Source organism: Elephas maximus, chromosome 15, assembly GCF_024166365.1.
Source record: "Elephas maximus indicus isolate mEleMax1 chromosome 15, mEleMax1 primary haplotype, whole genome shotgun sequence".
Taxonomy (NCBI): Eukaryota; Metazoa; Chordata; class Mammalia; order Proboscidea; family Elephantidae; genus Elephas; species Elephas maximus.
This window is the reverse complement of record NC_064833.1, coordinates 88,495,163-88,522,314: the sequence shown is the minus strand read 5'-3', so window position 1 is coordinate 88,522,314 and position 27,152 is coordinate 88,495,163. Positions and strand designations below refer to the sequence as shown.

General features: G+C 42.6%; 1 protein-coding gene across 3 annotated transcripts in view; it reads left to right on the top strand.

Moving 5' to 3' along the window:
- Positions 1-27,152, top strand: part of PRKDC (protein kinase, DNA-activated, catalytic subunit) — a 321,194-nt gene that overhangs the window by 170,781 nt on the left and 123,261 nt on the right. For all 3 annotated transcript variants that reach the window (XR_007513335.1, XM_049854457.1, XM_049854458.1), the window contains exons 47-61: positions 2,091-2,228; positions 2,425-2,544; positions 4,362-4,505; positions 5,884-6,035; positions 6,670-6,801; positions 8,113-8,224; positions 11,596-11,720; positions 11,799-11,948; positions 13,966-14,139; positions 18,023-18,121; positions 19,564-19,771; positions 20,488-20,677; positions 22,322-22,537; positions 24,074-24,186; positions 26,943-27,074. Coding sequence is in view for 2 of the 3 variants with exons in the window: in XM_049854457.1 (XP_049710414.1) it covers positions 2,091-2,228; positions 2,425-2,544; positions 4,362-4,505; positions 5,884-6,035; positions 6,670-6,801; positions 8,113-8,224; positions 11,596-11,720; positions 11,799-11,948; positions 13,966-14,139; positions 18,023-18,121; positions 19,564-19,771; positions 20,488-20,677; positions 22,322-22,537; positions 24,074-24,186; positions 26,943-27,074 (2,205 nt within the window). In the remaining variant the exon portion in view is untranslated. The remainder of the gene's footprint in view (positions 1-2,090; positions 2,229-2,424; positions 2,545-4,361; positions 4,506-5,883; positions 6,036-6,669; positions 6,802-8,112; positions 8,225-11,595; positions 11,721-11,798; positions 11,949-13,965; positions 14,140-18,022; positions 18,122-19,563; positions 19,772-20,487; positions 20,678-22,321; positions 22,538-24,073; positions 24,187-26,942; positions 27,075-27,152) is intronic.

Sequence of the window (27,152 nt, the reverse complement as noted above, 5' to 3'; positions counted from 1 at the left end):
AATTTCCCCTTTCTAGTTACTCTGCCACGTATTGTCTTGTTCCCTCTTCGTGCAGGTGGGTTGGGTGTGACTACAGAGACTGTGCACACAATGGTCGGGTGTGACCACAGACAGTGCCTGCACAGATGGGGTCAGGTGTAACTATAGAGACTGTGCACAGGTGGAGGTTAGGTGTGACCCCAGAGAGTGCACACAGATGGGGGTTGGGTGTGACCACAGAGAGTACCCACACAGACGTGGTTGGGTGTGGCTATAGAGGCTGTGCACCCAGGTGTCGGGTGTGACCATAGACAGTGTGCACATAGTAGTTGGGTGCGACCACAGAGAGAGCTCAAACAGATGAGGTCAGGTGTGCACACAGCGGTCGAGTGTGACCGCCGAGTACCCGCATGGATGGGGTTGGGTGTGACTACAGAGATTGTGCACACAGTGGTCAGGTGTGACTACAGAGACTGTGCACACAGCAGTCGAGTGTGACCACCGAGTGCCCACATGGATGGGGTTGGGTGTGACCACAGAGATTGTGCGCACAGTGGTCAGGTGTGACTACAGAGTGTGCACACAGTGGTCGAATATGATGATAGAGTGCACACACAGACAGGAATCAGGTATGACCACAGAGTGCCTGCATAGACCGTGTCAGGTGTGACCACAGAGAGTGACTGCGCAGACAGTGGTTGGGCATGACCACAGTGACTACACACAGTCATTGCGTGTGACCACAGAGAGTGCAGGCACAGACTGGGTTGGGTGTGACCACAGAGAGTTTCTGCACAGACTGTGTCAGGTGTGACCACAGAGACCATCTGTATACATAGTCATCAAGTGTGACCACTGAGAGAGTGCCCACACAGATGGTGTCAGATGTGACCACAGAGTGCCTGCACAGATCCTGTTGGGTGTGACCACAGAGAGTGACTGTGCAGACAGTGGTTGGGTATGACCATAGAGACTGTACACACAGTCGTTGCGTGTGACCACAGAGAGTGCGCAGACAGTGGTTGGGTGTGACCACAGAGACCGTCTGTACACACAGTCATCAAGTGTGACTACTGAGAGAGTGCCCACACAGATGGTGTCAGGTGTGACCACAGAGAGTGCCGGCATAGACCGTGTCGGGTGTGACCACAGAGAGTGTCTGCATAGACTGGGTCAGGTGTGACCACAGAGACTGTGCACAGTTGTCAAGTGTGACCACTGAGAGAGTACCCGCACAGATGGTGTCGTGTGTGACCACAGAGAGTGCCTGCACAGACGGTGGTATTGGGTGTGACTACAGAGACTGTGCACACAGTGGTCAAGTGTGACTACAGAGAGTGTGCACGCAGACAGGGGTCTAGTGTGACCACAGAGAGTACCTGCATAGATGGGGGTCTGGTGTGACCACAGAGAATGTGCACACAGTGGTCGGGTGTGATCACAGAGAGTGCATAGCGGTCAGGTGTGACCACAGAAAGTAACTGTGCAGAGGGGTGTCTGGTGTGACCACAGAGAGCGCCCGCGTAGACAGTGGTTGGGTGTGACCACAGAGACTGTGCACACAGTAGACGGGTGGCCACAGTCACTGCATAGACAGTGGTTGGGTGTGACCACAGAGAGTTACTGTGCATACAGTACTCAGGTGTGACCACAGAGAGTGCCCACACAGATGGTTTGGGTGTGACCACAGAGAGTGCCCAGACAGATGGGTCGGGTGTGACCACAGAGAGTTACTGTGCACACAGGGCTTGAGGGCCGGTATACACCTGGTCTTAAGAAAGACACGAAGTTCTGGTAGTTTTTTGAGTTATTTAATAAGAAAACGTACTGAGTAAATTTATGTTGGAGCCCTGGTGGTGCAGTGGTTAAATGTTTGGCTGATAACCAAAAGGTTGACAGTTCTAATCCACCAGTCATTCCTTGGCAGTCCTCATCTGACCTATAGGATTGTTAGGAGTTGGAATCAGCTTGATGGCAATGGTTTTTTTTTTTTTTTTGGTTTTATAACTTATATAAGTATTGTTATGTGCTATTTCTTAAAAGCCTTGACATCATGTACATTGGCCACTAAGCAGTGTACTTCACTTCTCTGCTTTCTCCCCTCTCGTCAGGATCATCAGGAGCCCGTGGGCCAAGGTGAGCTCGTGGAGCTGGAGATGGATGAGCTCAACCAGCACGAGTGCATGGCCCCCCTGACGGCCCTGGTCAAGCACATGCAGAGGAGTCAGGTCACCCCCAGGGTGGAGGAGGTACTTTCCCTCCAAGGTCATCCTGTCTTTCTTCATGCTTTCCTATTAAGATGAGTTTTTTCATCGTGAAGACTAAACCACATTCCGCATGAAATAAACACAGTTTTGTGTTGCTCTCATCTTACTTTTCCCTTATTGTTTATTTGCTGTTATTTTATTCCACTTTTTTAAGGTAATTTTGAATGTTTTATTTCAGGGTTCAATGCCAAGCAGTCTTCCTCCTTGGATGAAATTTCTTCATGACAAACTAGCGAATCCATCAGTACCATTAAATATTCGTCTCTTCTTAGCCAAACTCATTATTAATTCAGAAGAAGTGAGTAATTTAGTATTTGTTTGAAAATTCTTTGCAATAAGAACACAGTGAAGGAAGACATACAGGCATTGAGCGTGGCATTTTTGTTCCGTGTAAACCAGCCACCTGTATTTATTTACTTGTTCCACTTCTTTCTCTTAACATTTTCTTTTAACCCATATGTAAATTAACTGCCACTGAGTTATAAATGATGTTTTATAAAGCACATGTGTTGGTAACCTATGGCTGCCAGTGTTCTTTGTTTATAATAGCAAAAAAGTTGGTGAAAATATCTCTATGAATGCTCTATAAAGAATAGCTGACTCTCTTAGATGGTTCCTGATTTATCAGTTCGTCCACATAGAGGGCCACATCGAGTACGAGTACCTTCTACTGGTGGGGATAGAGCTAGTTTTGGGGCACCCTTGAGCTAATCGTGAAGTGGATGGGGTGTTCCATCCTAAGTGGAGGTGCAGTGTGAGCACAGCCAGCCCTTTGGGGCCCCTGAGACAGGTGGGCCCCGCCACAGGCCTCCCCACCATACATCCCCAATTGTCAGAAAAATAGAAAGGATTGTCCTCAAAGTAGTAGGGAGCACCCTGTGGGCATTAGTTCAACTTTGCCTGATAGAACGGGCCTTCTAGGTAGCACTGAAGACAGGGATGAGCCTGGGGATGAGGTGGAGCCACGAAGAGGCCGTTGTGCCTGGGTGAGAGATTAGAGACTGAGTTGGGGCTGTAGCCCAGCAAATCTAAATAAGAGAAATGTACAGGGGTGGGATCCATCACCTGGGCCTGCATTGCTCGTGCTGCTGCTCGTGCTTATGAGCTAGCATGTGCTAGTCTCCAAGTGTTATCAGTGATTGCTTGTAGGTGAGTGTGGGTCAGGGTTGACAGGAAGCCTCAGCTGTGTGGGAACATCTCAGAGACCATCAAACAGGGCTTCCAAAGAAGATGGTTGGGACAGTCCATGGGCTATGCAGGAAGAGATTTACATTTACTTTTATGATTTCAACCTTTAAATTTATATATATATTGTTATTGTATTTTAATAATACAGTGAAAAGGTTTGTATATATATAATTTATAAATAAACCAATGGATGGTATATGGAGAGCATGCAAATTTTTTTTCCTGATGGGATCCATGATCAAGACAGATTTGAGACCACAGACAGATGTTGAAGGTATGAGAAGAGATGAGAAATCAGTGAAGAAATGTGGGAAAAGAAGGAAGGTGAAGGCTGAGAAGATGGGTAGCCTGGATCGTGCTTTAGGCTGCTCATTTGCATCAAAATGACATTTGCTTGTAATTTAAAAAAAAATAAAATGTCATTTAGTCTATGGCTGCATTTTATTTAGATTTCAGAGATCTCGGGTATATGAAGTCTTTAACAAAAGGACTTGTAATACAGAAAGAAATTTAAAAAACATGCATCTTCAGTTTTATGTCCTCATTTTCATATGCTTTATGCTTTTCCCAAAAAGTTCTAGTAGAATTTCCTAGAGCTGCATATCACTCTGATGGGCCAGAGAAGGTTGGTGTGGAACATTTTTATTTGGTCTCTGCGAACATTGTTACATCAGGAAGGTTCTAAGCAAAGACAAGATCAAGAACAAATCCATGTCCCTTGATTTGTAGTTTCAGGGGCCCACAAAGGAGAATTCAGTAGAAAATCTAATCTTATTAAGCATGGTAATTGTTGAAATTTATATTTGTCTTGGATCTAGGTCAAGTCATATTACAAAAGTTTAGCTTATGAAGGGTATCTTCATGAATTTGTATTTTGATTACTCTCAAGACAAATTTTTGATATTTGACTTTTAATTTCTCTTCTAGGTGTTTCGCCCTTATGCAAAGCACTGGCTGAGCCCCTTGCTGCAACTGGTTGTTTCTGAAAGTAACGGAGGAGAAGGAATTCACTACATGGTGGTTGAGATAGTGGTCACTGTTCTGTCCTGGACGGGCACAGCAGCTCCTGTGGTAAGATTTGACACATCTCTGATGTGCAGTAGATTGTTTATCCTTACCGTTACTTTTCCCACTACAGTTCTACTTGGGTTCTATAAACGTTGTAAATCTGAACAGCTTGTTCTTTGCATTTAACATCCAAACGGAGCTTACAGCAGAATCAGCTTGATGCATTTGGTAGCAGAGTATTTGATTTCCTTAGAAAATAATGTTTTGTGTATCTGACATTGCAGGGAAATGAAATAAATTTTCATTTAAGTGTAAGCTTTACCTTTACGTACTTTCTGTTTTTGTCACTGCTTCCTTTGGTGATATCCTAAGTGGAGCATGTGACTCCGACCCAGCATCTCCAACAGTAGCGGGTACATCGCTGTGGTGCCCTGTGCTTACGGCTCACACTGCTTTGGTTTTGTGTTGTCTGCTTTTCATGATTCTTCTCACCTTGTTTTTATTGTTATGCTGTCAGATAATTTTGGTTTGTGTTTTTGTTTGTTGCTTTTACTTGCTAGGATCATAGAAACTAGGCAAATAATTTATTAAGTGATGTGTAAAATAGATACCAGTAGGTGGTTACTGGGATGCTGAGATGCTAAATAGGTTTCAGCAGAACTTCCATGCTAAGACAGATTAGGAAGAAAGGCCTGGTGCCCTACTTCTGAAAAATCAGCCAACAAAAACTGTGTACATCACAGCAGTCTGATTCACACCCAATCATGGTGATGGTGCAGGTCTGGGTGTTTTTTTTTGTTTGTTTGTTTGTTTTGTCATGCATGGGCTTGCCATGAATCAGGGGCTGAATTGACGGCAGCTAACAACAACAACAGTTATAGACTCTGCATGTCCTGAGGCCCTCTGCTGTGACTGGAGTCCCTGGGTATTTGGCATCTGTCTTGCCAGCCCATTTCCTTCAGAGCATTGGCCGACCCATGAGGATGGTGGTGGCGGGAGAGGAGGCTACAAATGAGCCATTCTCTGTGGTATGGAGCTAGCATTTGGCATCCACCAGCCTAGGCAGTGCGGGAGCATTGCCCATTCATGTAAAACCACTAGAAATAATAATGAACCAAAGCTTTCACGTCAGGCTTCCCTGGGAACAGTCCTTATTAAACGTGATATGTGCACAGATAGCTTTTCTGTGTGTTTGTGTCTGGGTGTGCCTATCGCATTTATTCATCGTGAACCAAATTTAGATTTCTCTATTCTAGTGTGATAAAACTGTTTGTAGTGTGCTTAATAACATGAAAAAAATAAGAGTTTAGTTTAACTTAGGAACCACTGGAGAACATTGGTGCAGAATGTCTGATTTCTTTTGTAAATGGACTTTGGATATAAAAATGCAGTTCCAGAATGGAATGCTGTGTACTAATACAGAGTTTCTGTACCTTCTCAGGGGGTCCCTAAAGACGAGGTGTTAGCAAATCGATTGCTTTATTTCCTAATGAAACATGTCTTCCATCAAAAAAGAGCTGTGTTTAGACACAACCTTGAAATTATAAAAACTCTTGTTGAATGCTGGAAGGACTGCTTATCCATCCCTTACAGGTATACATCTACTAATTTTTGCAACATTGGTTAGAAATTTGGGTTAAGATGGAGCATGCTGTAAGTGGTGAATATAAAGAAAGTTAATTGTATGAAATATGAACATGCACATAATTTGAAATAGACTCTATAGGGTCTAATACCGCTACTAATGAACCATAGCCTCCCCAGTCGGGCCCTAGTAGCTTGTATGGGCGGGATGGTAGCCATCGCTCTGCCATCAGTTCCCTTGGGTTCCGCCACAGTCTGTGCCACGCGGGGCCCCTGGGAGTGCCTGTCGTTGCCCTGTCACTACCCCAGCAGGTGGTAGATCCGAAGGCCTCTTTGATTCCTTTTAGCATAAGCTAACACTTGTCAGACGATTTACTATCGACTAAGGGAGAATTTTTTTTTTTTAAGGGAGAATGTGGGCAAATTATTAGGATATAAGAAATACAGAACTGCCTGAATTACATACTGAAAACAACATGGATGAACAAGGGGAAGTTAGCCAGAAGAGGTATCATATCTAGGGAGAACAAGTATTTCTGACCCTAAAATTTTGCCTTAGAAAATTTACAAATCTATTTTGTCTTCCTGTTTCTCGTTTTACTATATGACAAAGTGTATTTATTCTTTTGTATTTATGTTTCAGGTTAATATTTGAAAAGTTTTCCAGTAAAGATCCTAATTCTAAAGACAATTCTGTAGGAATTCAATTATTAGGAATTGTTATTGCCAATAACTTGGCTCCCTATGACCCAAAATGTGGCATAGAGAGTGTAAGGTAAGTATAGTTTTTGCTTTGGTTCTTTTTAGGCTAAAATATATCTGAATCAGATAGAGTATGGTTTAAATTTTGATAAATTTAAGGACAGAGCCCATGTTAAAATATTTCTACCTAAATTTAGACATTTGGGTTTAGAGATCATTTGGGAGGAAGAGTTCCTGTGGAGTGGAGGAGAAAACTAACATTTTCAGTGTTTTCCCCTGAAAGTACCATCAGCTCAGGGAGACCGCTCATTATAGGGTCTTGTTTGCCATGGGGGGGCACCCGGACCTTCTGCAGCGCTGTCAGGTGCTCCCGCCTTGGCACCCACCCAGTCTCATGCCACTCCCTCTGCCGTTGGCTCCATGGTGAGCCTTTCTCAGCTGTTCTCTCTCGTGTCCTGTCCTGAGAGGGCATGGTTATAGCTCTCAAGAAGCGAAGGTGGGCGTTGCCTAGATAAGTTTGTCACTTCACAAAGAGCTACTTCCTTTCCTATCAGGATTTTTGAAGAGTCACTGTTTACCATAGTCACCGTATATGTCCCTTCCAAGCCTTTCCCCTTTTCTTTTGAAGAGGTCTACTCATACATCTACTCTGTCCTATAGGGTCGCTGTGAGTCGGAACCGACTCGATGGCACTGAGTTACTGGGGACCCATACAGTCACACGTTATGTCCCACACAATAGCTGATGTGCAGTTACTGCGTGCGGAGAACGCCGTAGCTGCCAGTACACGGTGACCCATCACATTCCAGTCTCCTGGAAGTCTTGCTAATTGCCTGGGGCTTAGGACAACTAGTGGCTTAACACAGATTCCACTGGGAATATTTTACGTTTAGACAAGCTGCTTAACTTTTTTGCACTTCGGCTTCCTCATTAGTAAGCACCTTGCAGTCATATGAGGGTTCAAAGTTAAATGTGTCAGTACCTGTGAGGCCCTGCATGTAGTGGCTGTCTCAGCATTTCAGTTGTCAACAAGACCTCTTGTTACAATAGGTGGACTCAATACATCATAATCTTGAGAAAAAATAGCTCTTTTGTTTTTTTCTGCATGTTTTATGGTGTCTAACATCTTATTATACTTTGGCTGCAGCATGTTTGTGCCCCTGTGGGATTGAACAGTAGACTCATGGGCATTACCTGTATGATATTAGAGCCCTTAAATACTTATTCATAGGAGTACTCCTACAAATAATTTGGGTCATGTTTTATGTTCCATATTTTCTCAATTTGTGCTATTAATATGACATGAAGGGGAAAGTTGTTATATTTTCATGTCAGGCAACAGAATGAGTCATTTTAGGCATTTTCTCTTCTATATTTGTTGTAGATACTTTGAAGCTTTGGCCAATAATATAGCTTTTGTAAAACATAAGGAGGTATATGCAGCAGCAGCAGAAGTTCTGGGACTTATTCTTCGCTATGTTACTGAGAAAGGAAACGTAAGTGTGTCACGCAATTTTAAAGTAAATATTTCATTTTAAATTTTGATTTTAAATTTTTTTTAAGGAGGACGTACAATGTTTTAAGTACTTGGAGGCTTGGCAGGACATTTCAAGACTGGTGACTTGCTTTTTATCATGCAAGTCAGGGAAATAGTGTTCAACCAGCTTTCACGCCTTTGAACTTGTCTCTGGGTTTCCTTTTGGAGAAAATTATTTTGGTAGATATCTGCTGTAGATATCTGAATTTTGGCATCTGAATCTTAAATGTATTTCCTCTGTACCCTAAGAAATCACAGTGGGAATTCTGCATTTATTAATATTTCACTCTTATACTTTAGAGAGTGCGCCATTTTTTTAAGGAGGACGTACAATGTTTTAAGTACTTGGAGGCTTGGCAGGACATTTCAAGACTGGTGACTTGCTTTTTATCATGCAAGTCAGGGAAATAGTGTTCAACCAGCTTTCACGCCTTTGAACTTGTCTCTGGGTTTCCTTTTGGAGAAAATTATTTTGGTAGATATCTGCTGTGGTTAGGACTAAGTTATCCTAACAAAATTCTGTTTTTCTAATTTCTGACAAAACTGAGCTGTTAAACATGAGAGGGCCCTTATCAGGGAACCTTTCTAAGTCTTTTGTGTACTGCCTGCTTCCCAGGGTTGTGAAAAGAACATAATGGAAAATTTAAGTGCAGTATAAATCCAAAGTACTATAAACCTCGATAAAACATAGCTATTAAAATTGTGTGTATAGTTGCACGGGCTGGTGCATTGTAACTTAATTGAAAACAGCATGCAGAATGGGGCTTGCTCAGCCACATGCACTCTTGTGGGTTGCTAGAGTCAGGGCTACATGTTCATGAGCCTTCAGACCAGTTGGTCTCTTGGCTGAAGCCAAAGTCACCAGTGTGTATGCCAAGTCTCTGAAGCACAACACAGGTCTTTCTCCCCCTCGTTTCTCTTTTGTCACTCTGGCAGTCTTAACTACTTCACTGGGGGTTTCTTCTCACCTTTCTTTACTAGTTTTTTCCCAGCCATGTCCACAGCTCTGGTGTTGGCTCTCTCTTCTTCAGTGCTCCCCTGCTGACATCCCACTTTAAGAAGGGCCTGTTTGTTCATGAGCCCAGAGGTATGTGTCCAGGCCAGCTCCCTTCCTGAGAGAAAAGACAGGAACAGTGCTGGCTGCTCAGAGCTGACCAGGTACAGTTTGCTGTCCCGTCAGGTGAGGAGAGGCTCAGGAGAAGTCAGGTGGTCTTGAGCAGATGCACATGTGCCCAACACAAAATACTGAGCCCCTGTTCAATTCACCAGGTATGGATTTGCTTAGATTTAAAATTAAACTAAACTAAAATCAACAGCCATGGAAGCAGCAGTCAAGAAATCAAAACACTCATTGTATTGGGCAAATCTACTGCAAAAGACCTCTTTAAAGTGTTGAAAAGAAAAGATGGTCACCTTGAAGACTAAGGTATGCCTGATGGAAGCCATGGTATTTTCAATTGCATCATATGCATGTGAAAGCTTCCTTATTCATTACAATGAATAAGGAAGACAGAAGAAGAATTGACACCTCGGAATTGTGTTGTTGAAGAATATAGAATATATCACGGACTCTCAAAAGAACGAACAAATCTGTCTTGGAAGAAGTACAACCAGAATGCTCCTTAGAAGCAAGGATGACAAGACTACGTCTTACATACTTTGAACATGTTGTCAGGAGGGATCAGTCTCCAGAGAAGGACATCATGCTTGGTAGAGTACAAGGTCAGCGAAAAAGAGGAAGACTCTAAACGAGATGGATTGACACAGTGGCTGCAACAATGAGCTCAAGCATAACAACGATTGTAAGGATGGCACAGAATCGGGCAGTGTTTCGTTCTGTTGTACATAGGGTCGGTATGAGTCGGAACTGGCACCTAACAACAGCAAAAGGAAGTAGACCCCAGTAGGAAGATCAAACTTCATGTATAATTTGTCTCAGGGATTACTTGCTATTTTTATAAAACAAGTTTTAAAAATTCAAAATTACCTTATTCCAACTTGGTTGTATTACCTGTAAATATTAGGTTTCAATTTATGTAATATGCTTAATTTTCACCACAGACAGAGCAAGTTACAGTAGATTCCCAGAGCTGCTCTCTCATGACTTAAATTTCAACTTCATGAGAATAACACGCACTTTTTTCGCATGATTTTTTCTGAATATTAAAAGTAATTTAATGTAGAACTGTGAACAGTAAAGTAAGATGTGAAGATTGTAATTGTAGTTTGTGTTCTAACCACTCAGACTGCTTTTAGCACTAGCTCCGTCACCAGCTAGGGCCGTGCACACACACTTGTTTTCTCTGAGTTATTCAGGCTCTTCAATAACTTTTTTAACTTGTTTTATAGCTTGCTTTCTTTGCTTTCCAGATTGTGACTATTTCCTTGTGTTATCAGATGAATACTTTTAATGAAAAGATTTGCATCTTATGAATCAGTAGTCTAATGTTTAATGAAAGTATTTGACATGGAGTTTAGGCAGCTGATATTTGTAGCTTAGTGTTAAGGATTTCCCTTGAGCATTGTTTTAAAATAGCTTCATACTGTAAGTTTGTATTGAAAAACTATTCATCTAGCCTTAGTGCTTTTTAAAAGAAAATGTGACTTAATACCTTTTCCTCTTCTTTGTGAGGAAGATGAGCCTCAATGAAGGAAGTGAGCCTTTTCCATTACTTCATTCAAGTAGTATCTAATGAGTGCTTACATACATAGAGGACTTCCTAGCGGTGACTTTCTAGTGGGGCGCAGCAGGGAACCAGACAGACCAAGTCCCTGCCCTTGGGGAGCCAGCATTTTGGTGAGGGAGACAGACTACCTATATATGAATGTAATGCTAGTATGACATGGGATGGAGAGAAATAAAGCAGGATACGGGACCACAGTGAGAGGCGCTATAGCTCACATAGCTCTGCTTGGACATTCTCATCTGTATGAATATATGGCCAGAGACCTGAACATTATGAAGTGTTTCTTCTACAGCAATGTTAATCACTAATTTTAGTTTCTCTTCTTAAATGACTTCTTGGCTCTCAGTGTCAGAAGGAAGCACTGATCTTCACGGATCCAACCTGCGTTATCTGCAGGCATGGCTGGAGCTCAAGTACAAGCACCAATGTCCTGGCACACAGCTGTGGCCCCGGCCTCTGGCATAGACTGTGGTCAGTGTACAGTGATGGTTCCAGCACTGATGCCCTCATGACTCACTTGATAACTTTGTGTAGTAATAACACTGACATCTTCCTTTGGTTCCCTGAAGCATCCAAAGTAAACCTTAATTTCAGTTTTTAAATTTCTACCTTTGTGAATTTGACAAGAAACTCAATTTTTCAGGTATCAGAGGAGTTCATCTGTGAACTGGTTGTAAAACAGTTGAAGCAACATCAGAATAGAATGGAGGACAAATTCATCGTTTGCTTGAACAAAGCTGCACAGCACTTCCCTCCTCTGGCTGACAGGTAAGGCGTCAGTCACAAAACACACTGGCCAGACAGGGTCTGGGGTTTGACGCTTTAGGAATCTTATTCACTTGTTAGGTTTATGAATGCGGTGTTCTTCCTGCTGCCAAAATTCCACGGTGTAATGAAGACTCTGTGTCTGGAGGTGGTGCTTTGTCGTGCAGAGGAAATAGCAGATCTCTACTTGAAGCTAAAGAGCAAGGACTTCAAGCAAATCATGAGACAGAGGTGAGTGGAGGGCCAGCCACCCTGCTCTTTGATTCAGTTTGCTCACAAAATGTTAATTTGTTTAGATATCTCCTTGAGCTCATAAAGAACTTGTGAGTTTTCATGAAATTTGTATTTGGTAAGTTTGAATATGAGAAGGAAAGGTGAAGAAAGGATAAAGAATGAATGTGTGCCTAAAGTGGACCTGGCTCCTCCTAGCCGTCTTCTGACTTGGTGCCGTGGGGAGGCCACAGGCCACTTCAGATTTAAAATATAAGAGTGTGAGTTCTGTACGTATCTTGCCAGGTAAGAGTCTTCCATTATTTCTCTTTGAAATTGCAGTAGAGCATAGTTACCTAGTATTGCCCCAACAAGAAATAGGACGAGTGGCTTTAAAGAACAGGAGTTTTTTTGTTTTTTTTTTTTAATAATTTTTATTGTGCTTTAAGTGAAAGTTTACAAATCAAGTCAGTCTCTCACACAGAAACCCATAAACATCCTGCTACACACTCCTAATTACTCTCCCCCTGATGAGACAGCCCGCTCTCTCCCTCCACTCTCTCTTTTCGTGTCCATTTCGCCAGCTTCTAACCCCCTCCACCCTCTCATCTTCCCTCCAGGCAGGAGATGCAAACACAGTCTCCAGTGTCCACCTGATCCAAGAAGCTCACTCCTTAAAAGCATCCCTCTCCAACCCATTATCCAGTCCAATCCATGTCTGAAGAGTTGGCTTCGGGAATGGTTCCTGTCCTGGGCCAACAGAAGGTCTGGGGGCCATGACCACCGCGGTCCTTCCAGTCTCAGTGAGACCATCAAGTCTGGTCTGATGAGAATTTGGGGTCTGCATCCCACTGCTCTCCTGCTCCCTCAGGGGTTCTCTGTTGTGTTCCCTGTCAGGGCAGTCATTGGTTGTAGCCAGGCACCATCTAGTTCTTCTGGTCTCGGGATGATGTAGTTTTGCTGTTCATGTGGCCCTTTCTGTCTCTTGCACTCGTAATCGCCTTGTGTCCTTGGTGTTCTTCATTCTCCTTTGATCCAGGTGGGTTGAGACCAATTGATGCATCTTAGATGGCTGCTTGCTAGCGTTTAAGACCCCAGATGCCACTGTTCAAAGTGGGATGCAGAATGTTTTCTTAATAGATTTTATTACACAAATTGACTTAAATGTCCCCTGAAACCATGGTCCCCAGACCCCTGCCCCTGCTACGCTGGCCTTTGAAGCATTCAGTTTATTCAGGAAACTTCTTTGCTTTTGGTTTAGTCCAATTGTGCTGACCTCCCCTGTATTGTGTGTTGTCTTTCCCTTCACCTACAGTAGTTCTTATCTACTATCTAATTAGTGAATACCCGTCTCCCACCCCCTCAGCTTTGGGTGCCCCCATTCTCCTCGCCCACTAGAATGACAGTCCCATCTTCTGGAACCAAGATGGTGATGCCACCCTTTGAAACCTATGTGATAGCTCTGCCCATTGAAACAGAAAACTGTGGCCCTGTCCCCTCACCCCCACCCCCCTTTTGACAGCAGGTCTCTGAACTGCTCCTGGGATGGTCCCTTCCTTTTCTTGAAGGACAACAGATGCTCTCAACCAGTTATAAGTGGTCTTCAATTTATGACAAATCTCACTTTTAACAAATGTTTTTTTTTTCTTTTTTGATACATCTTAACTGTGTCTCTCAAAAATCCTTGTACCTTTTACACAGTTTCCCCATCTTACCAAAAGTATGCTGTGCTTGCCAAAACTAAGAAAGTAGCATTAATACATTACCATTAACTACAGACTTTGTTTGGATTTTACTAATTTTGCACTAATGTCTTTTTTCTTTTCCAGGATTCAATTTGGGATACCACATTGAATTAAATTGTTTGTTTTTAATAATCTAGACTGTGATATTTATCTTCAAAAATAATACTGTGATTTTAAATTATATAAATAGAATTATATCTATCGTAACAAATTTTCTTATACCTGTATTACCTTGAAAGTACAATAGTAAAATTGTTAAATTTGCATGTTTTTAAAAATTTCTCTTTTTATAGAGATGATGAAAGACAAAAAGTGTGTTTGGACATAATTTATAAGATAATGGTGAAATTGAAACCAGTAGAACTTCGAGAACTTCTGAATTCTGTTGTAGAATTCATTTCCCATCCCTCTCCAACATGTAGGGAACAAATGTATAATATTCTTATGTGGATTCATGACAATTACAGGTAAGCTGTACATTGACATTTTATGCTCTGTCTTAATTATCGCGTGCAGCTACAACAGAAATACCACAAGTTGGTGGCTTTCACAAATGGAAATTTATTTTCTCACAATTTAGGGGGCTAGAAGTCCAAATTCAGGCTGTTGGCCCTAGGGGGAAGGTTTCTTTGTCAGCTCTGGAGGAAGGTCCTTGTCTCTTAAACTTGTTTTCCTGGTTATTTGGAGATTTCCATGTAGCTTGGCGTCAATATTCCCCCATTTCTGTTTCTCTTGCTTGCTTGTTTTAATGTCTTTTATATCTCAAAAGAGATTGACTCAAGATAACCCTATACTAATCCTGCCTTGTTAATATAACAAAGACAAGCCATTCCCAAATGAGGTTATAACCATAGGCATAGAGATTAGGATTTACACCACCTGTTTTTAGGAGGGAAACCCTGGTGGTGTAGTGCTTAAGTGCTACGGCTGCTAACCAAAGGGTCTGCAGTTCAAATCTGCCAGGCGCTCCTTGGAAACTCTATAGAGCAGTTCTACTCTGCCCTGTAGGGTCGCTATGAGTCGCAATTGACTCCATGGCCCTGGGTTTGGTTTTGGTTTATTTTTAGGAGACACAATTCAATCCATAACATCGTACCCTTCGTCCCCCCCCGCCCCCAATTCATGTCCTTGCCACATGTGAAACACATTCACCCTGTCACATCATCCCAAAAGTCTTAAATCAACTCCAAGTCTAAAATCTCATCTTCTGAATCATCTAAATCAAATGTGGGTGAGACTTAGGGACAGTCCATTGTGGGGCAAATTTCCTTTCCATCTGTGAACCTGTGAAATCTAGACTACAAGTTACCTGTTTCCAAAGTACAGTGGTGGACCAGGCACAAGGTAGATATTTCCATTGCAAATGGAAAAAATTGGAGGGAAAGAAGGGTTAATAGGCGTCAAGCAAGTCTAAAACCCACGAGAACAAATTACATTAGCTTTCAAGGCTTGAAAATAATCCTCTTTTCTGAGACCATCTAGGCAGTGGTCCTGTACTCCAGACTCGGGGTTTTGGCCAGGCCCTCTGAATTCTGGGTAGAGGCCCCTCAGCCCTTCCAGGCTCACTGAGATGGCGACTCTGTTCCCTTGGCTTTGGGCGGCCCCATTCACCTAGTCCATCTGAGGGGTAACACCAACTCCTTGGCCCTGGCAGACCCTATTCTTCTGCCTCTCGGGCACGGAGGCCTCACCTTCGCAGCTTTGGGTGGTGACCCAATCCTCCTGGCACATCTTAACAGCAGCCCCATACTCCAGAATCAATTTGGCAAAGATCGGACTCTTTGAAACCTAGGAGGCTGTGCCCCAACCTTTCAGATCCAGCAGACTGTGGCCCCCCTCTTTGAAATCGAGGAGGCCCTGCTCCTCGTGTTCCTTCCAACAGTTTTGCTGATCTCCGAACTGTTCCAGGGATGGTCCTTTTCTTTTCTTGGAGGACAAGAGATGTAACTCCTTTGGCCTGTTTCCTGCCTGTGGAATTCCAAGAGGCAGATAGTGTTCTTCCCTTTTGTTCTTTATCAGTCTCCTTCAGTCTAAGCTGATGGATTTTCTGCTGTGGTAGTTGGTTATATCTATCAGTCACGGGCTTACTCTCTTTAACAAAAGATTGTATAACCATGTCCTTTGTGAAGATTTTAGGACACATGTCCTTAGTTTGTGCGACAGAATTTTCCTGATCTTTAAGTTTTGTTTTCATTTTGCACAGTTCATTTTTAAGTTCATCTCTTCCCCCTCTCATTTTACTATAAGGGGCATGGAGAAACCATTTGGCTCCTTTAAGACCTTGCTCAGAAATGTCCTCAGCTAAAAATCCAAGTTCACCGTTTATAAGTTTTACCTTCCACCAGATATTTTAACATAATTCAGACAAGTTCTTGGCCACTGCATAAAAAGCATCACCCTTCTTCCCTTGTCCCATCACATGTTCATCACCTTCTTTTAAAGCCTCGCCAGAAGCACACTTAATGTCTGTATCTCTAGCAACATTCTGTCGTTGGCACCATATGTATTCTGTAAGACGATAGAGACTTTCCCTATACTTCTCAATTCCTTTGAGCCGTGGCCAGAATTGTCTTTGACATCCAATCTATAATTCTACCAAAAGTCTCTTCAAGGCAATGTAGGCTTTTGTTATTAACAAAAACCAAAATCTGTTGCCGTTGAGTAGATTCCAACTCAGCGATCCTATGTTAATTCTTATGTTATCTACTAAGCTCTGATAAAATTTACTTATGAGTATGCTTCTTTGGAGCCCTGGTGGTGCAGCGGTTAAGAGCTGTGGCTGCTAACCAAAAGGCTGGCAGTTCAAATCTACAAGCTGCAACTTGGAAACCCTATGGGACAGTCCTACTCTTCTGTATAGGATCTCTATGAAGACTTTACTATTACTATTAGGCACCTTAAAAGTCTTCCAGCCTCTACCCTTTACCCAATTGCAGAATCACTTCCACGTTGTAGGTATTTGTTAAAGCAGCACCTCCACTTCTCTGTACCAAATTCTGTCTTAGTTATCTAGCAGTGCTATAGTAGGAATACCACAGTGGATGGCTTTAAGACACGGGAATTTATTTTCTCACAGTTTAGGAGGCTACAAGTCCAAATTCAGGGTGCTGATTCTAGGGGAAGTCTCTCTCTCTGTCAGCTCTGGTCCTTGTGCCTTCAGCTTGTTTCCTGGTTCCTTGGAGATCTCCATGTGGCTTGGCATCAGTAGTCCCCCATCTCTTCTTGCTTGCTTGTTTTAATGCCTTTTATATCTCAAAAGTGACTGACTCACGACTTAACAAGGACAGCCCGTTCCTAAATAGGATTACAACTACAGGCATAGAGGTTAGGATTTACAACATGTATTTTGGGGGTACACAATTCAGTCTGTAACATTTTACTCATTTTTAGGAGTCATTTAGGTGCCTTTGCAGTCTGTAACACTGTAACAAGAATGTAGATGTGAAATGCTTTTTACCATAGTACTGGGGCTGTGGAGGTTCAGCGGTAGAATCTTCCCCTCCATGTGGGGGACCTGAGCCTGACTCTGGGCCAGGGTACCTCCCATGCAGCCACCTCCCACCTCAGTGGGGATTTTTGTGTTGCTGTGATGCCGAACAGGTTTCAGTGGAACTTCCAGACTAAGACAGACTAAGAAAGCCCTGGTGATTACTTCTGAAAATTAGCCAGTGAAAATCCAGTCGAGCCCAGTGGTCCAGACCACAACTGCAGCATTTGGTCTTTTGTGCATAGGATCCCTCTGAGTTGGAGGCCAACTCGATGGCAGCTAACAGCAGCCATATTATTAGTCGATTAAAGTGAGTTTGTTTAAGTACATTGAAATGTGTCCTGCCTTAAATTCATTTTTATGCATGTGTGGGGCATATTCGGCAAGTGAAATTATTGGTTGAGTTAAAAATATAAGTGCCCTGCTTATAAAATTTCTTCTCATGGTTATCCTGTAAGATCTGACAAGGTTAGAGAAATACACTCTGCCAGGGCAATTTTCATAGTTCAGGAATGCCATTTTACCGCCTCCTGGGGGGCCCAGACTTTTTCTAGAACCTCGTAGCATTCCAGAGAGCCCCTCATCCCCGCTTCTACCACCCCTCACCTGCTTGCCCGCTTGTCTGTGAGCCGCTGTCAGTTCTTGGTGGGCGATGGCAACAACTGTGATGGGCAGTGGGTCATGAGGGAAGGTGTCAGGCCTGTGGACTTGCACATAGGTGGCTCTGCTATAACTTCGGAAGGTAAAGTTCCATGGGAAGGCCCAGATTTTATACTTTAATTCTAGACATAGTTACAGGAGTTGAGCAAAAGTGATACAAGATTATTTATAATTGATCATTTTGTTTTTTTTTTTTTAAACAGAGATCCAGAAAGTCAAACAGATCCTGACTCCCAGGAAATATTTAAGTTGGCAAAAGATGTGTTGATTCAAGGATTGATTGACAAGAACCTTGGGCTTCAGTATGTTCTCCTTTTGTATTAACTGGGCCAGGACAATTACATTTTAGGGTCATTTCTTTCTACACTCCAAACCAAAAAACCAAAAAAACCTGTAGGGTTGCTGCGAGTTGCAGTTGACTCGAAGGCAAAGAGTTACTTGGTTTTCTAGACTAGCATTGAGTATATTCCAGTAATATTAGAAGTGTATTTGTAGAATTAGCATTTTCTCTGCCTCCTGCTTTTATAGTGTTTAGTAAAAGTATACACCTACTCCACATTTACCAACTATCTCATTATCTGGTATTTCGTATTTACAACAATATTAAAAAATCTATTATCTGACTATTTTGTGCATTAACGACATACAACTGGCCACAATAAATACCAGAGTGTGAGGCAAGAGTAACGCTGTCTGTGATGGTTAAGGTTATGTGTCAACTTGGCTGGGCCATAATTCTCAGTGGTTTGGCAGTTATGTAATGATGTAAACTGGCAGTTATGCAATGATGTAATTTGGCGGTTATATAATGATGTAGTCATTCTCCATTTTGTGATCTGATGTGGCCATCCTACATTTTCACATAATGTTATTTTCACGTAACAATGTAGACTTCGGAACCTAACTGTATTGGTAAGTGAGGAGTAGGTGTATTTTTAAATCACATTATTAAGAGAAGATTTAAAAATCCTGACAAGCTACTTTAATATAAAACTCTGGAAAAAGTGGGATGGGTAAAATGGTCCCTGCTAGAACAGTCAGCCAAAGTGTTTTAAAACAAAAAGAAAATCTGTAATGATGATTAGAATGTTCTCCACTTAACTCACATTCTATGTGTAAACATCAAATGAAGTGTCAGAACCCTTAGAAGCAGGAGGAGACCACGGTGTTGATCTCATGTGGCTGTGTTAACGATGATTGCTATGCTCTAACACGCCGACCCTAGGTCAGTTACACGGGCGTCTCATAAAGTGCTGATTATCTAAGAAGAAGCCTAACTTTTTGTGTAATTTTGACATCATTTAATTTTTCCATTCTGCTTCAATTTTAAATTCATTGAGCTTTTTCAAATTTGGATTTTAATTAGTATTTTTAAATTATAAAACCTAATCTAGCTTTTATCTAAGTTTTGAGTATTTTATGACAGTAATTTTTGGTGTGGATTGTTTTACCAAGGTACTGATGTAATTTCTTGAAGACTTCCCAGGTAATAGAGATGAGAATAAAGTCACTCATTTTCTCATCTCTTCTTAAATATGCTAAATATTTATAATATTGCCTTCTTTCAGTACATATTATTTTGCATAATTCAGGTTATGCTCTTAATACAATTTTGAATCTGGCTTCCCTCTGTATTATGCGCTATCTAGATGGAAAATTGCCTCTCTCACATGCCACACATGTAGTGCCTTCTTTCTCATTTGCTGATACCTAAGCATATCCCATTTTCCTCTCTACTTTACAGATTAATTATTCGAAATTTCTGGAGTCATGAAACTAGATTACCGTCACATACTTTGGACCGATTGTTGGCACTAAATTCGTTATATTCTCCTAAAATAGAAATGCACTTTTTAAGTTTAGCAACAGATTTTCTGCTTGAAATGACCAGCCTGAGCCCAGATTATCCAAACCCTGTGTTTGAGCATCCGCTGTCAGAATGCACATTTCAGGTGAGGTCTTCTCCCTGTAACAATAGTAATGAATATTATAAGCCTTCCCTGTCGGTTAGTTAACAGACGTTTTCCAGTAGTGTTTAAGCCAGCTTTCTTACTGCTTTTGGAATGCTCTGCAGTTCTTTTTAGAACACTTGTGTGTGGCTCCCCCTGCGCTCACGCTGTCTACGAAGCACACTCCCCTCACCCTGTCAACCTCAGTTCAGGCTTGCCTTCTCAAGCCCACTGCATCCTCACACGCCCCTCCCACCCACTGGTGGACGTGCCTGGTTTGTTGCTCCCTGTGGCAGCTGTAACACATTGTCAGGACCTATGTATTAACAGCACTCTTGGTCCTACCTGGCCCCGCCAGCTCTACTGAGGTGGACACTAACAGTGTTTTTCCTCGCTTATATTTTTGGTGTCTTTCCTAGTACCTGGCACATGGTGAGTGTGGAGGAAATATTTGAGTCATTTAACTTATTGTAGTTGTTTGTGGTGCCATTATTGAATGTTACCTAAAGCCTTTGAATGGAGAATGTTAAGGAATAGAAAAATAGATGTTATTTAAATGAAAGTTTTGTATTTGTTAAGTTTTTTCTTTAGCTGCTTTCTTCGGAGAAATGTAAATTATGGCACATATTTGCTGATGGTGCTATTGGATTTTAAATGAAAACATTTCAGTGCTGCTGAAAGGAGGATCATTAGCTCATTGGAAACTTTCCTACCTGCAGGAATACACAATTGATTCTGACTGGCGTTTTCGAAGTACTGTTCTCACTCCAATGTTTATTGAGACTCAGGCTTCCCAAAGTGCCTTGCAGACCCGAACCCAAGATGGCTTCCTCACAGCTCGAGGGCTCATGGCTGGGCAAGTAAGGACCACCCAGCAGCATTGGGACTTCACACCTACCCAAAACACAGGTAACTATCCACCTGAACACCCGAACGTCAAGAAAATGGAATAAATACGCACAAGGCACTCTGACTTGTGGAGGCAGTCTCTGCTTGCAAGAACACGAGCATTTTGTAAGAGAAGATATGTATTAATGCCAAAAAGCATTAAGAACCATAAGAAAGATATGTCAGTTAAAAGAGGCAGTGGCCGTTTCTCTATGTACATGTTTTTATTGTCCAGAAAAATCTGTTGGGTGTATCAAATTCAAAACATCTTGTATAGCCAAAAACCTTATGCAGTTTGGTTTATTGCTTTGGAGGCTTAGGGTCATGGTTTCCTGGTTATTAATAGGCCTAATAACGTGTTTAGTGCCTCTGTTTTACTTCCTAGTTCATTGCATAGTTCCGGGGTCTTAAAATCTTGCAAGTGGCCATCCAAGATACAAAAATTGGTCTTTATTTTCCTGAAGCAAGAGGAAGCAGGAGAGTCAGGAACAGGAGGAGGATATGCAATGTGTGGCTAACTGCCTTCATGACCAGCTACCTCCTTTGCCATGAGATCAGAGTTGGATGGTGCCTGGCTACCATTACTGATGATTTTGATCAAAGATTCTATAGAAGAATCATGATCAAAAGAGGGAAAATCCAGAAGGGAATTTCAAATTCTCATGGAATCCAGACCTTTTGGAGCCACTGAGGCTGGATGAACCCCCAAAACTGTTGCCCTGAGGTAACCTTTAAATCTTAAACCAAAAATATCCCCTGAATTCTTCTTTAAGCCAAGTAATAATTTAACTTAATTAGTAAAGAATATCTGCCTTGAACATTCTATTCCTTTAAAGAACTATCTGTATGGGATCAAACTGACCACAGCAACTCAAAAGATTAGACAGGAGTCTTAGGAGATGGTGAGTCTGTGTTAGTAGGGGAGGTACAACTCAGAAAAGGAGGGTGAGAATGACTACACAACTTGAAGAATGTAGTCACTGTCATTAAATTGTACTTGTAGTAATTTTTGAATTGGTATGTTCTGCTGTATATATTTTCAAGAAAAAAATTTAAAATAAATAATTTTTTAAAAAGCAAACTACAGCTAAACTGAATTTATAGACTGTTCATATTTCATGACACAGTTACTTCTTAAATGGTTTACCTGTTTTCTTTCAATAGCGCAGTATAAGTTGTATAGTAAAATTTCTTCATTGTTTTCTATGAGCACTTCAAAGTTTTTCCTTGATACAATTTTTTCCAGTTCTATTGGTTCTGAAAGTAGGTCTAATTTAAATAATTGCAATGGAAGTTTTATGACACCGATATTAGAAATCCTGGGAGGTTAGTACCAAAAAGGAGAATAATACCCTGTAATAGAAAGCATCAATGACCCTAGCACCCTCGCAGAGGAGTCTGCAGCTAGCTTCTTGTTTAAACAAATGCCGACCTGCCCCCCCGTCTTACAGCCCCACCTGCACCTCTGTTAACCCAGGTGCTGCAAGTGAACACCGGGAGCTGAGAGGTGGGGATTCTTATCCTCGGTAGTTTGGCTGCCCGAGCAGGGGCCCGCTCCCTCACTGTGCTCCAGCAACCCTGCCCTTTCACTCCCGGGTATGTGGGCATGAGGAATTGTGTGGTTGTGAGACATGTTCTAATACATTCTGACACACACATTTGCAGATGGAAGAAGCTCATTTAATTGGCTAACTGGAAGCAGCATTGACCCGTTGGCAGATTACGTGGTCTTGCCGTCGTCTGATTCCCTGTCTTCCTCCTTGCTGTTTGTTCACAAGAGGAGGGAGAAATCACCAAGAGCATCCTCGAAGTCAGTAGGACCTAATTTTGGGAAAAAGAGGCTAGGCCTTCCAGGGGATGAGGTGGATAACAGTGTTAAAGGTAAAGCAAGGTTTCTGAAGACCATTTACAATAACCTACCCTCTAAATTAGTGCAGACTGTCTTCTTACTCTATATTCTGACTGTATTCATATTGTTATGTAACCTGTGATTAAGTCCATTAAAACTGGATTCAGCGTTGGATGGATGCTTACCACGTTGAAAGCATAGTTTTAGGTGTCTGGAAAAACTTTTGAATGAGTTAGACTCAATCTGCTCCTTTACAGACTACACAGAACATGGCGGGAGAGGTAAGGCAAGAAAATGGTGGTGAGTTTCCTGTGCTGCTGTCACACAAGTACCACAAGGGCGTGGCTTTCAGGAACATGGTTATTTTCTCGCATAAGAGTCCAAATCGGGGTCTTGGCTGCATCACTCCCTTCTGCGAGCCTCTCTCCTAGTTTCTGGCGTCTGTTGGCGTCCTTGGCGTTTCTTTGTCATAATCTAGTGTGTCAGACCTCGTCTAAGTTCCTGAGGAGGGAGAATGAGAATTACTATCAGCCCAAAGCTGGTTTCTCTGAGATGATGGTCAGACATACTCCACTCTCCAACTTTTTCACCATTTCTGACACTAGCTGTCCTCCCCATGGCACTGTCTACTTCTCTTTTGTGTTTGATAATTCATTGTGATGGCCACACAGAACTTACAGACCATACTCATGATTATGTGGTTTATTAGGGAAGAACAGGCTACAACTCAGGAGAGACGATACAGTTTGTCAATCAGAACAACAGCTAGCCAGGACAGCCTGTCTCATGCCATCTCTTGCCTTCTTTGGTGTTACAGCTCTCTCTCTCTCCTGGGTCTAGGAGGTTCTCAGCTCAGGGATTTCAGGTCCAAAGGATGCATTCCACTTCAGACTCTTTGATGGTAGTGAGGTTCCCCTCCAGTCTCTAGGATTAGCCCTTATAAGCCTAGCAGGATGGCAAAACTAACCAGTCCCTTGGGTGGACCACAGTCGTTTAATTTGCATAGTAATCGGCCAGTCCCCACAAGAGTTTTATGCACCTTTTTTGCATAGTAAATGTCCAATCCCTGCAAAGGTTTAATGGTCCAATTCCTTTGCAAGATTGTGGCCTAGCAAATTATCTTGGCAGAAGTACAAACCCTGGGCCAGAATATAAGCAAATGTTTTGAATTGAATTATGTTCCCTAGAGATATGTATTGAAATCCTAGTCAGTTCAAGTCATACCAGTATAGGGCGGATGCTGAACCTAATCACTTCTGAGTTATAAGAAGGTCAGAATAGACCTGATAACAACAGAAGTAGATGGATCTCCAAGGGTTGCCCCAAAGAGATGAAGAAGAACCTGTTCCTAGAGCCACACCCTGAATTTGTACTCTAGCCTCCTGAACTGTGAGAAAATAAATTTCTGTTCTTTAAAGCCACTCACTTGTGGTATTTCTGTTATAGCAGCTGTAGCTAACTAAGACAGCAGGCAGCCTCCCTTTCATTGTTTGGGGTTCTGGGCGGGGTGAAGGTGACTGCATTGTTAAACAGCCTATCCCTAACTGGTCCTGCTTTGTCTTCTTCAGGCACAGATGAGCAGGCAGAAATATTAAGATTACGTAGACGATTTTTAAAGGACCAAGGAAAGCTCAGTTTGATGTATGCCAGAAAAGGTGTTGCTGAACAGAAACGAGAGATGGTGTGTATCTTTTTCGGGGAAGTGATTGGTTGGAAATGTCTGTTTCAAGTCACAGGATACATGCTGTTTGGGAAGTAAGCATCCACTCAGGTACTGGCTCGTGTAGGTACACATACCACAGTCACACTGCATGAAGTGAGGCTGCTTATGATCCACAGTCTCCTCTGACATCTGTAGTAGGCTTGGCGAGTTGCCTACCTGCGTCTGTGGGCGGCTTGCCCAGATCCTCTTCTCTGCCTCTTAGCTCTGCCTCTCCCTGCAGCTCAGGTCAATTCTTCTCTGTGTAGCCTGGGTTTCTCAATGCATGGGAAGAGGCCCCTCCTTGTTCCAGAAGTTTACATCCTACAGCTTCAGCTGCTTGAAGGCATTGGCCCCCCTCTGTGTCTCAGACCAGAGTCCTGGGGGGACTCATTGACCCTCCCTGGGACGAGGGCCACTGCTGTGGTCAGGGGCTGGTGCTGTTGTAGCCACCTGCTCTCCTGGAGGCACCTGGATGGGGAAGGAGTAGAGGCCCTACTTCATGAAAAAAGAAAACGTTTTTCAGAACTTGAAGTATCAAAAGAACTTGCTTAGCTCTGGCTTCAATTTTGCTTAAATCAGTACTTATTACATAATTTGCAAAAAAGGTAGAGTGGATTGTGGAAAATCACTGGCATTGTTCTAATTCAGTTTAAATCCTTAGCCATTTAATTAACTTTCAGATCTGAGTATGAAGTGGTTGAATGGCTCCACTATATTTTCTTCGGGGAAAGAATGAATTTTTATCTTACTCCTGTCATTCTAACTACCACTCTTGCTCTGAAGACAAGGGTGCAAAGTTGGAGTGTCCTAGAGGTCCCCATCTGTCGTCTGTCATTGCACCGCCCTGGCCGTGCTCTGTCTGCTGGCTGAGAAGTCAGACGGGCCTCCTTATTAAACCATGTCTAGTCAGCAGAAAGATTGAATAGATAGAATAGGTGTAAAGATGTATGCTGAGCAAATAGTAATAAGGTGGACTGTATGAAGAAGAATGGGGCATCAGGATTGGAGGAAGACTCATTAACAACCTGCATTATGCAGATGACACAACCTTCCTTGCTGAAAGTGAAGAGGACTTGAAGCACTTACTGGTGAAGATCAAAGACCACAGCCTTCAGCACGGATTACACCTCAACATAAAACAAAAATCCTCACAACTGGACCAATAAGCAACATCATGATGAATGAAGAAAAGATTGAGATTGTCAAGGATTTCATTTTACTTGAATCCACAATCAACAGCTCTGGAAGCAGCAGTCAAGAAATCAAAAGATGCATTGCATTGGGCAAATCGGCTGCAAAAGACCTCTTTAAAGTGTGAACAACGAAGATGTCACTTTGAGGACTAAGGGATGCCTGACCCAAACCATGGTGTTTTCAGTTGCCTCATATGCGTGTGAAAACTGGACAATTAATAGGAAGACTGAAGAAGAATTGACAACTTTGTGATGTTGGTAAAGAATATTGAGTATACCATGGACTGCCAAAAGAATGAACAAATCTGTCTTGGAAGAGGTACAGCCAGAAGCAAGGATGGCGAGACTACATCTCACATACTTTGGACATGTTATCAGGAGGGATCAGTCCCTGGAGAATGACATCGTGCAAAAAGAGGAAGACCCTCAGTGAGATGGATTGACACAGTGGCTGCAACAATGGGCTCACGCATGGCAACAATTGTGAGGATGGTGCAGGACCGGGCAGTGTTCCATTCTGCGGTGCATAGGGTCACTACGTGTCGAAATTGACTCGACGACCTAATGACAACAAGTCAGCAGAAGAAGGAGCCCTGGGAGTGCAGTGGTTAAGCACTCAGCTGCTAACTGAAAGATCTGCAGTTTAAACCCACCAGCTGCTTTGCAGGAGAAGGGTGTAACAACCTGTTTCCAGGAAGGTTACGGCCTTGGAAGTCCTATGAGGCAGTTCTGCTCTGTCCAGTAGAGTTGCTATGAGGTAACAGGTTTTTAAGTCAGGACTGCCGGATAGAGGATAGCGATTGCAGGGCTGTGTTTCACATGACACAAAGCAGGGCGTGTAGCATTGAACCTCCCAAGCTGAGAAGGGGCTGCTGAGTAGGGAGCATCCCCAGTAGGGTGCTGGGTGTGTAGGTGTGGCCTCTCTTTGCAGTCACTTGTGGCCCATTGAGCAAATAAATATTTTGGGAGCCTTGTGCTGTGTGCCAGGCACTGCTCCAGGTGTTAATGCTGTAGAGGTAGCAGCGGACAAGACCCTGTGTTTGAGACCATAGCTTGCATGGGGTCGGGAATAAGCTAGCAAGGAGCACGACTGGGGAAGACCTGTGTTGAAAGGCAGGACAGAAAGTATGTGGGAAGAGATGGCATCTGAGATGGATACTGACCGAGGGTAAAAAGCTGGAGGAAGCATATCAGCCTGCCGGGCGGGGGACATGAGGTGAGCTCACTGGAGCCATAGCCTTCTGACTGGTGCTTCTGAAAAGATCCCAGTCAAATTCTCCCATTTTTTGACTATTCGGATTACTTTTAAATAATGTTTTCACTGTAAATTTTTATCTTGAATTTGTCTTCTCCCACTAAGTGCTACCAAAGCGACTGAGCCATTTTAAATACAATGATCATTGTTTGGCCAAAAAAGAGAGTTGTAATTTCTTTTTTTTTTGAGTCATTTATGTTAAGAGATGGTTACTGACAGTTTTGTATTTCATGCACTGCTGATTTTCTGAAATAAAAATTCTAATTTTCTTTTTTTAATTATTGCAGGAGATCAAAAGTGAGTTAAAAATGAAGCAGGATGCCCAAGTCATTCTATACAGAAGTTACCGCCACGGAGACCTTCCTGACATTCAGATTAAACACAGCAGCCTTATCACGCCCTTGCAAGCTGTGGCCCAGGTCTGTTCCTAAATGGTCACGTTTTCTATTAACAGACAAGTCTCTATCTAACAGTCCTGGGGTCTACCGGGTTTAGGG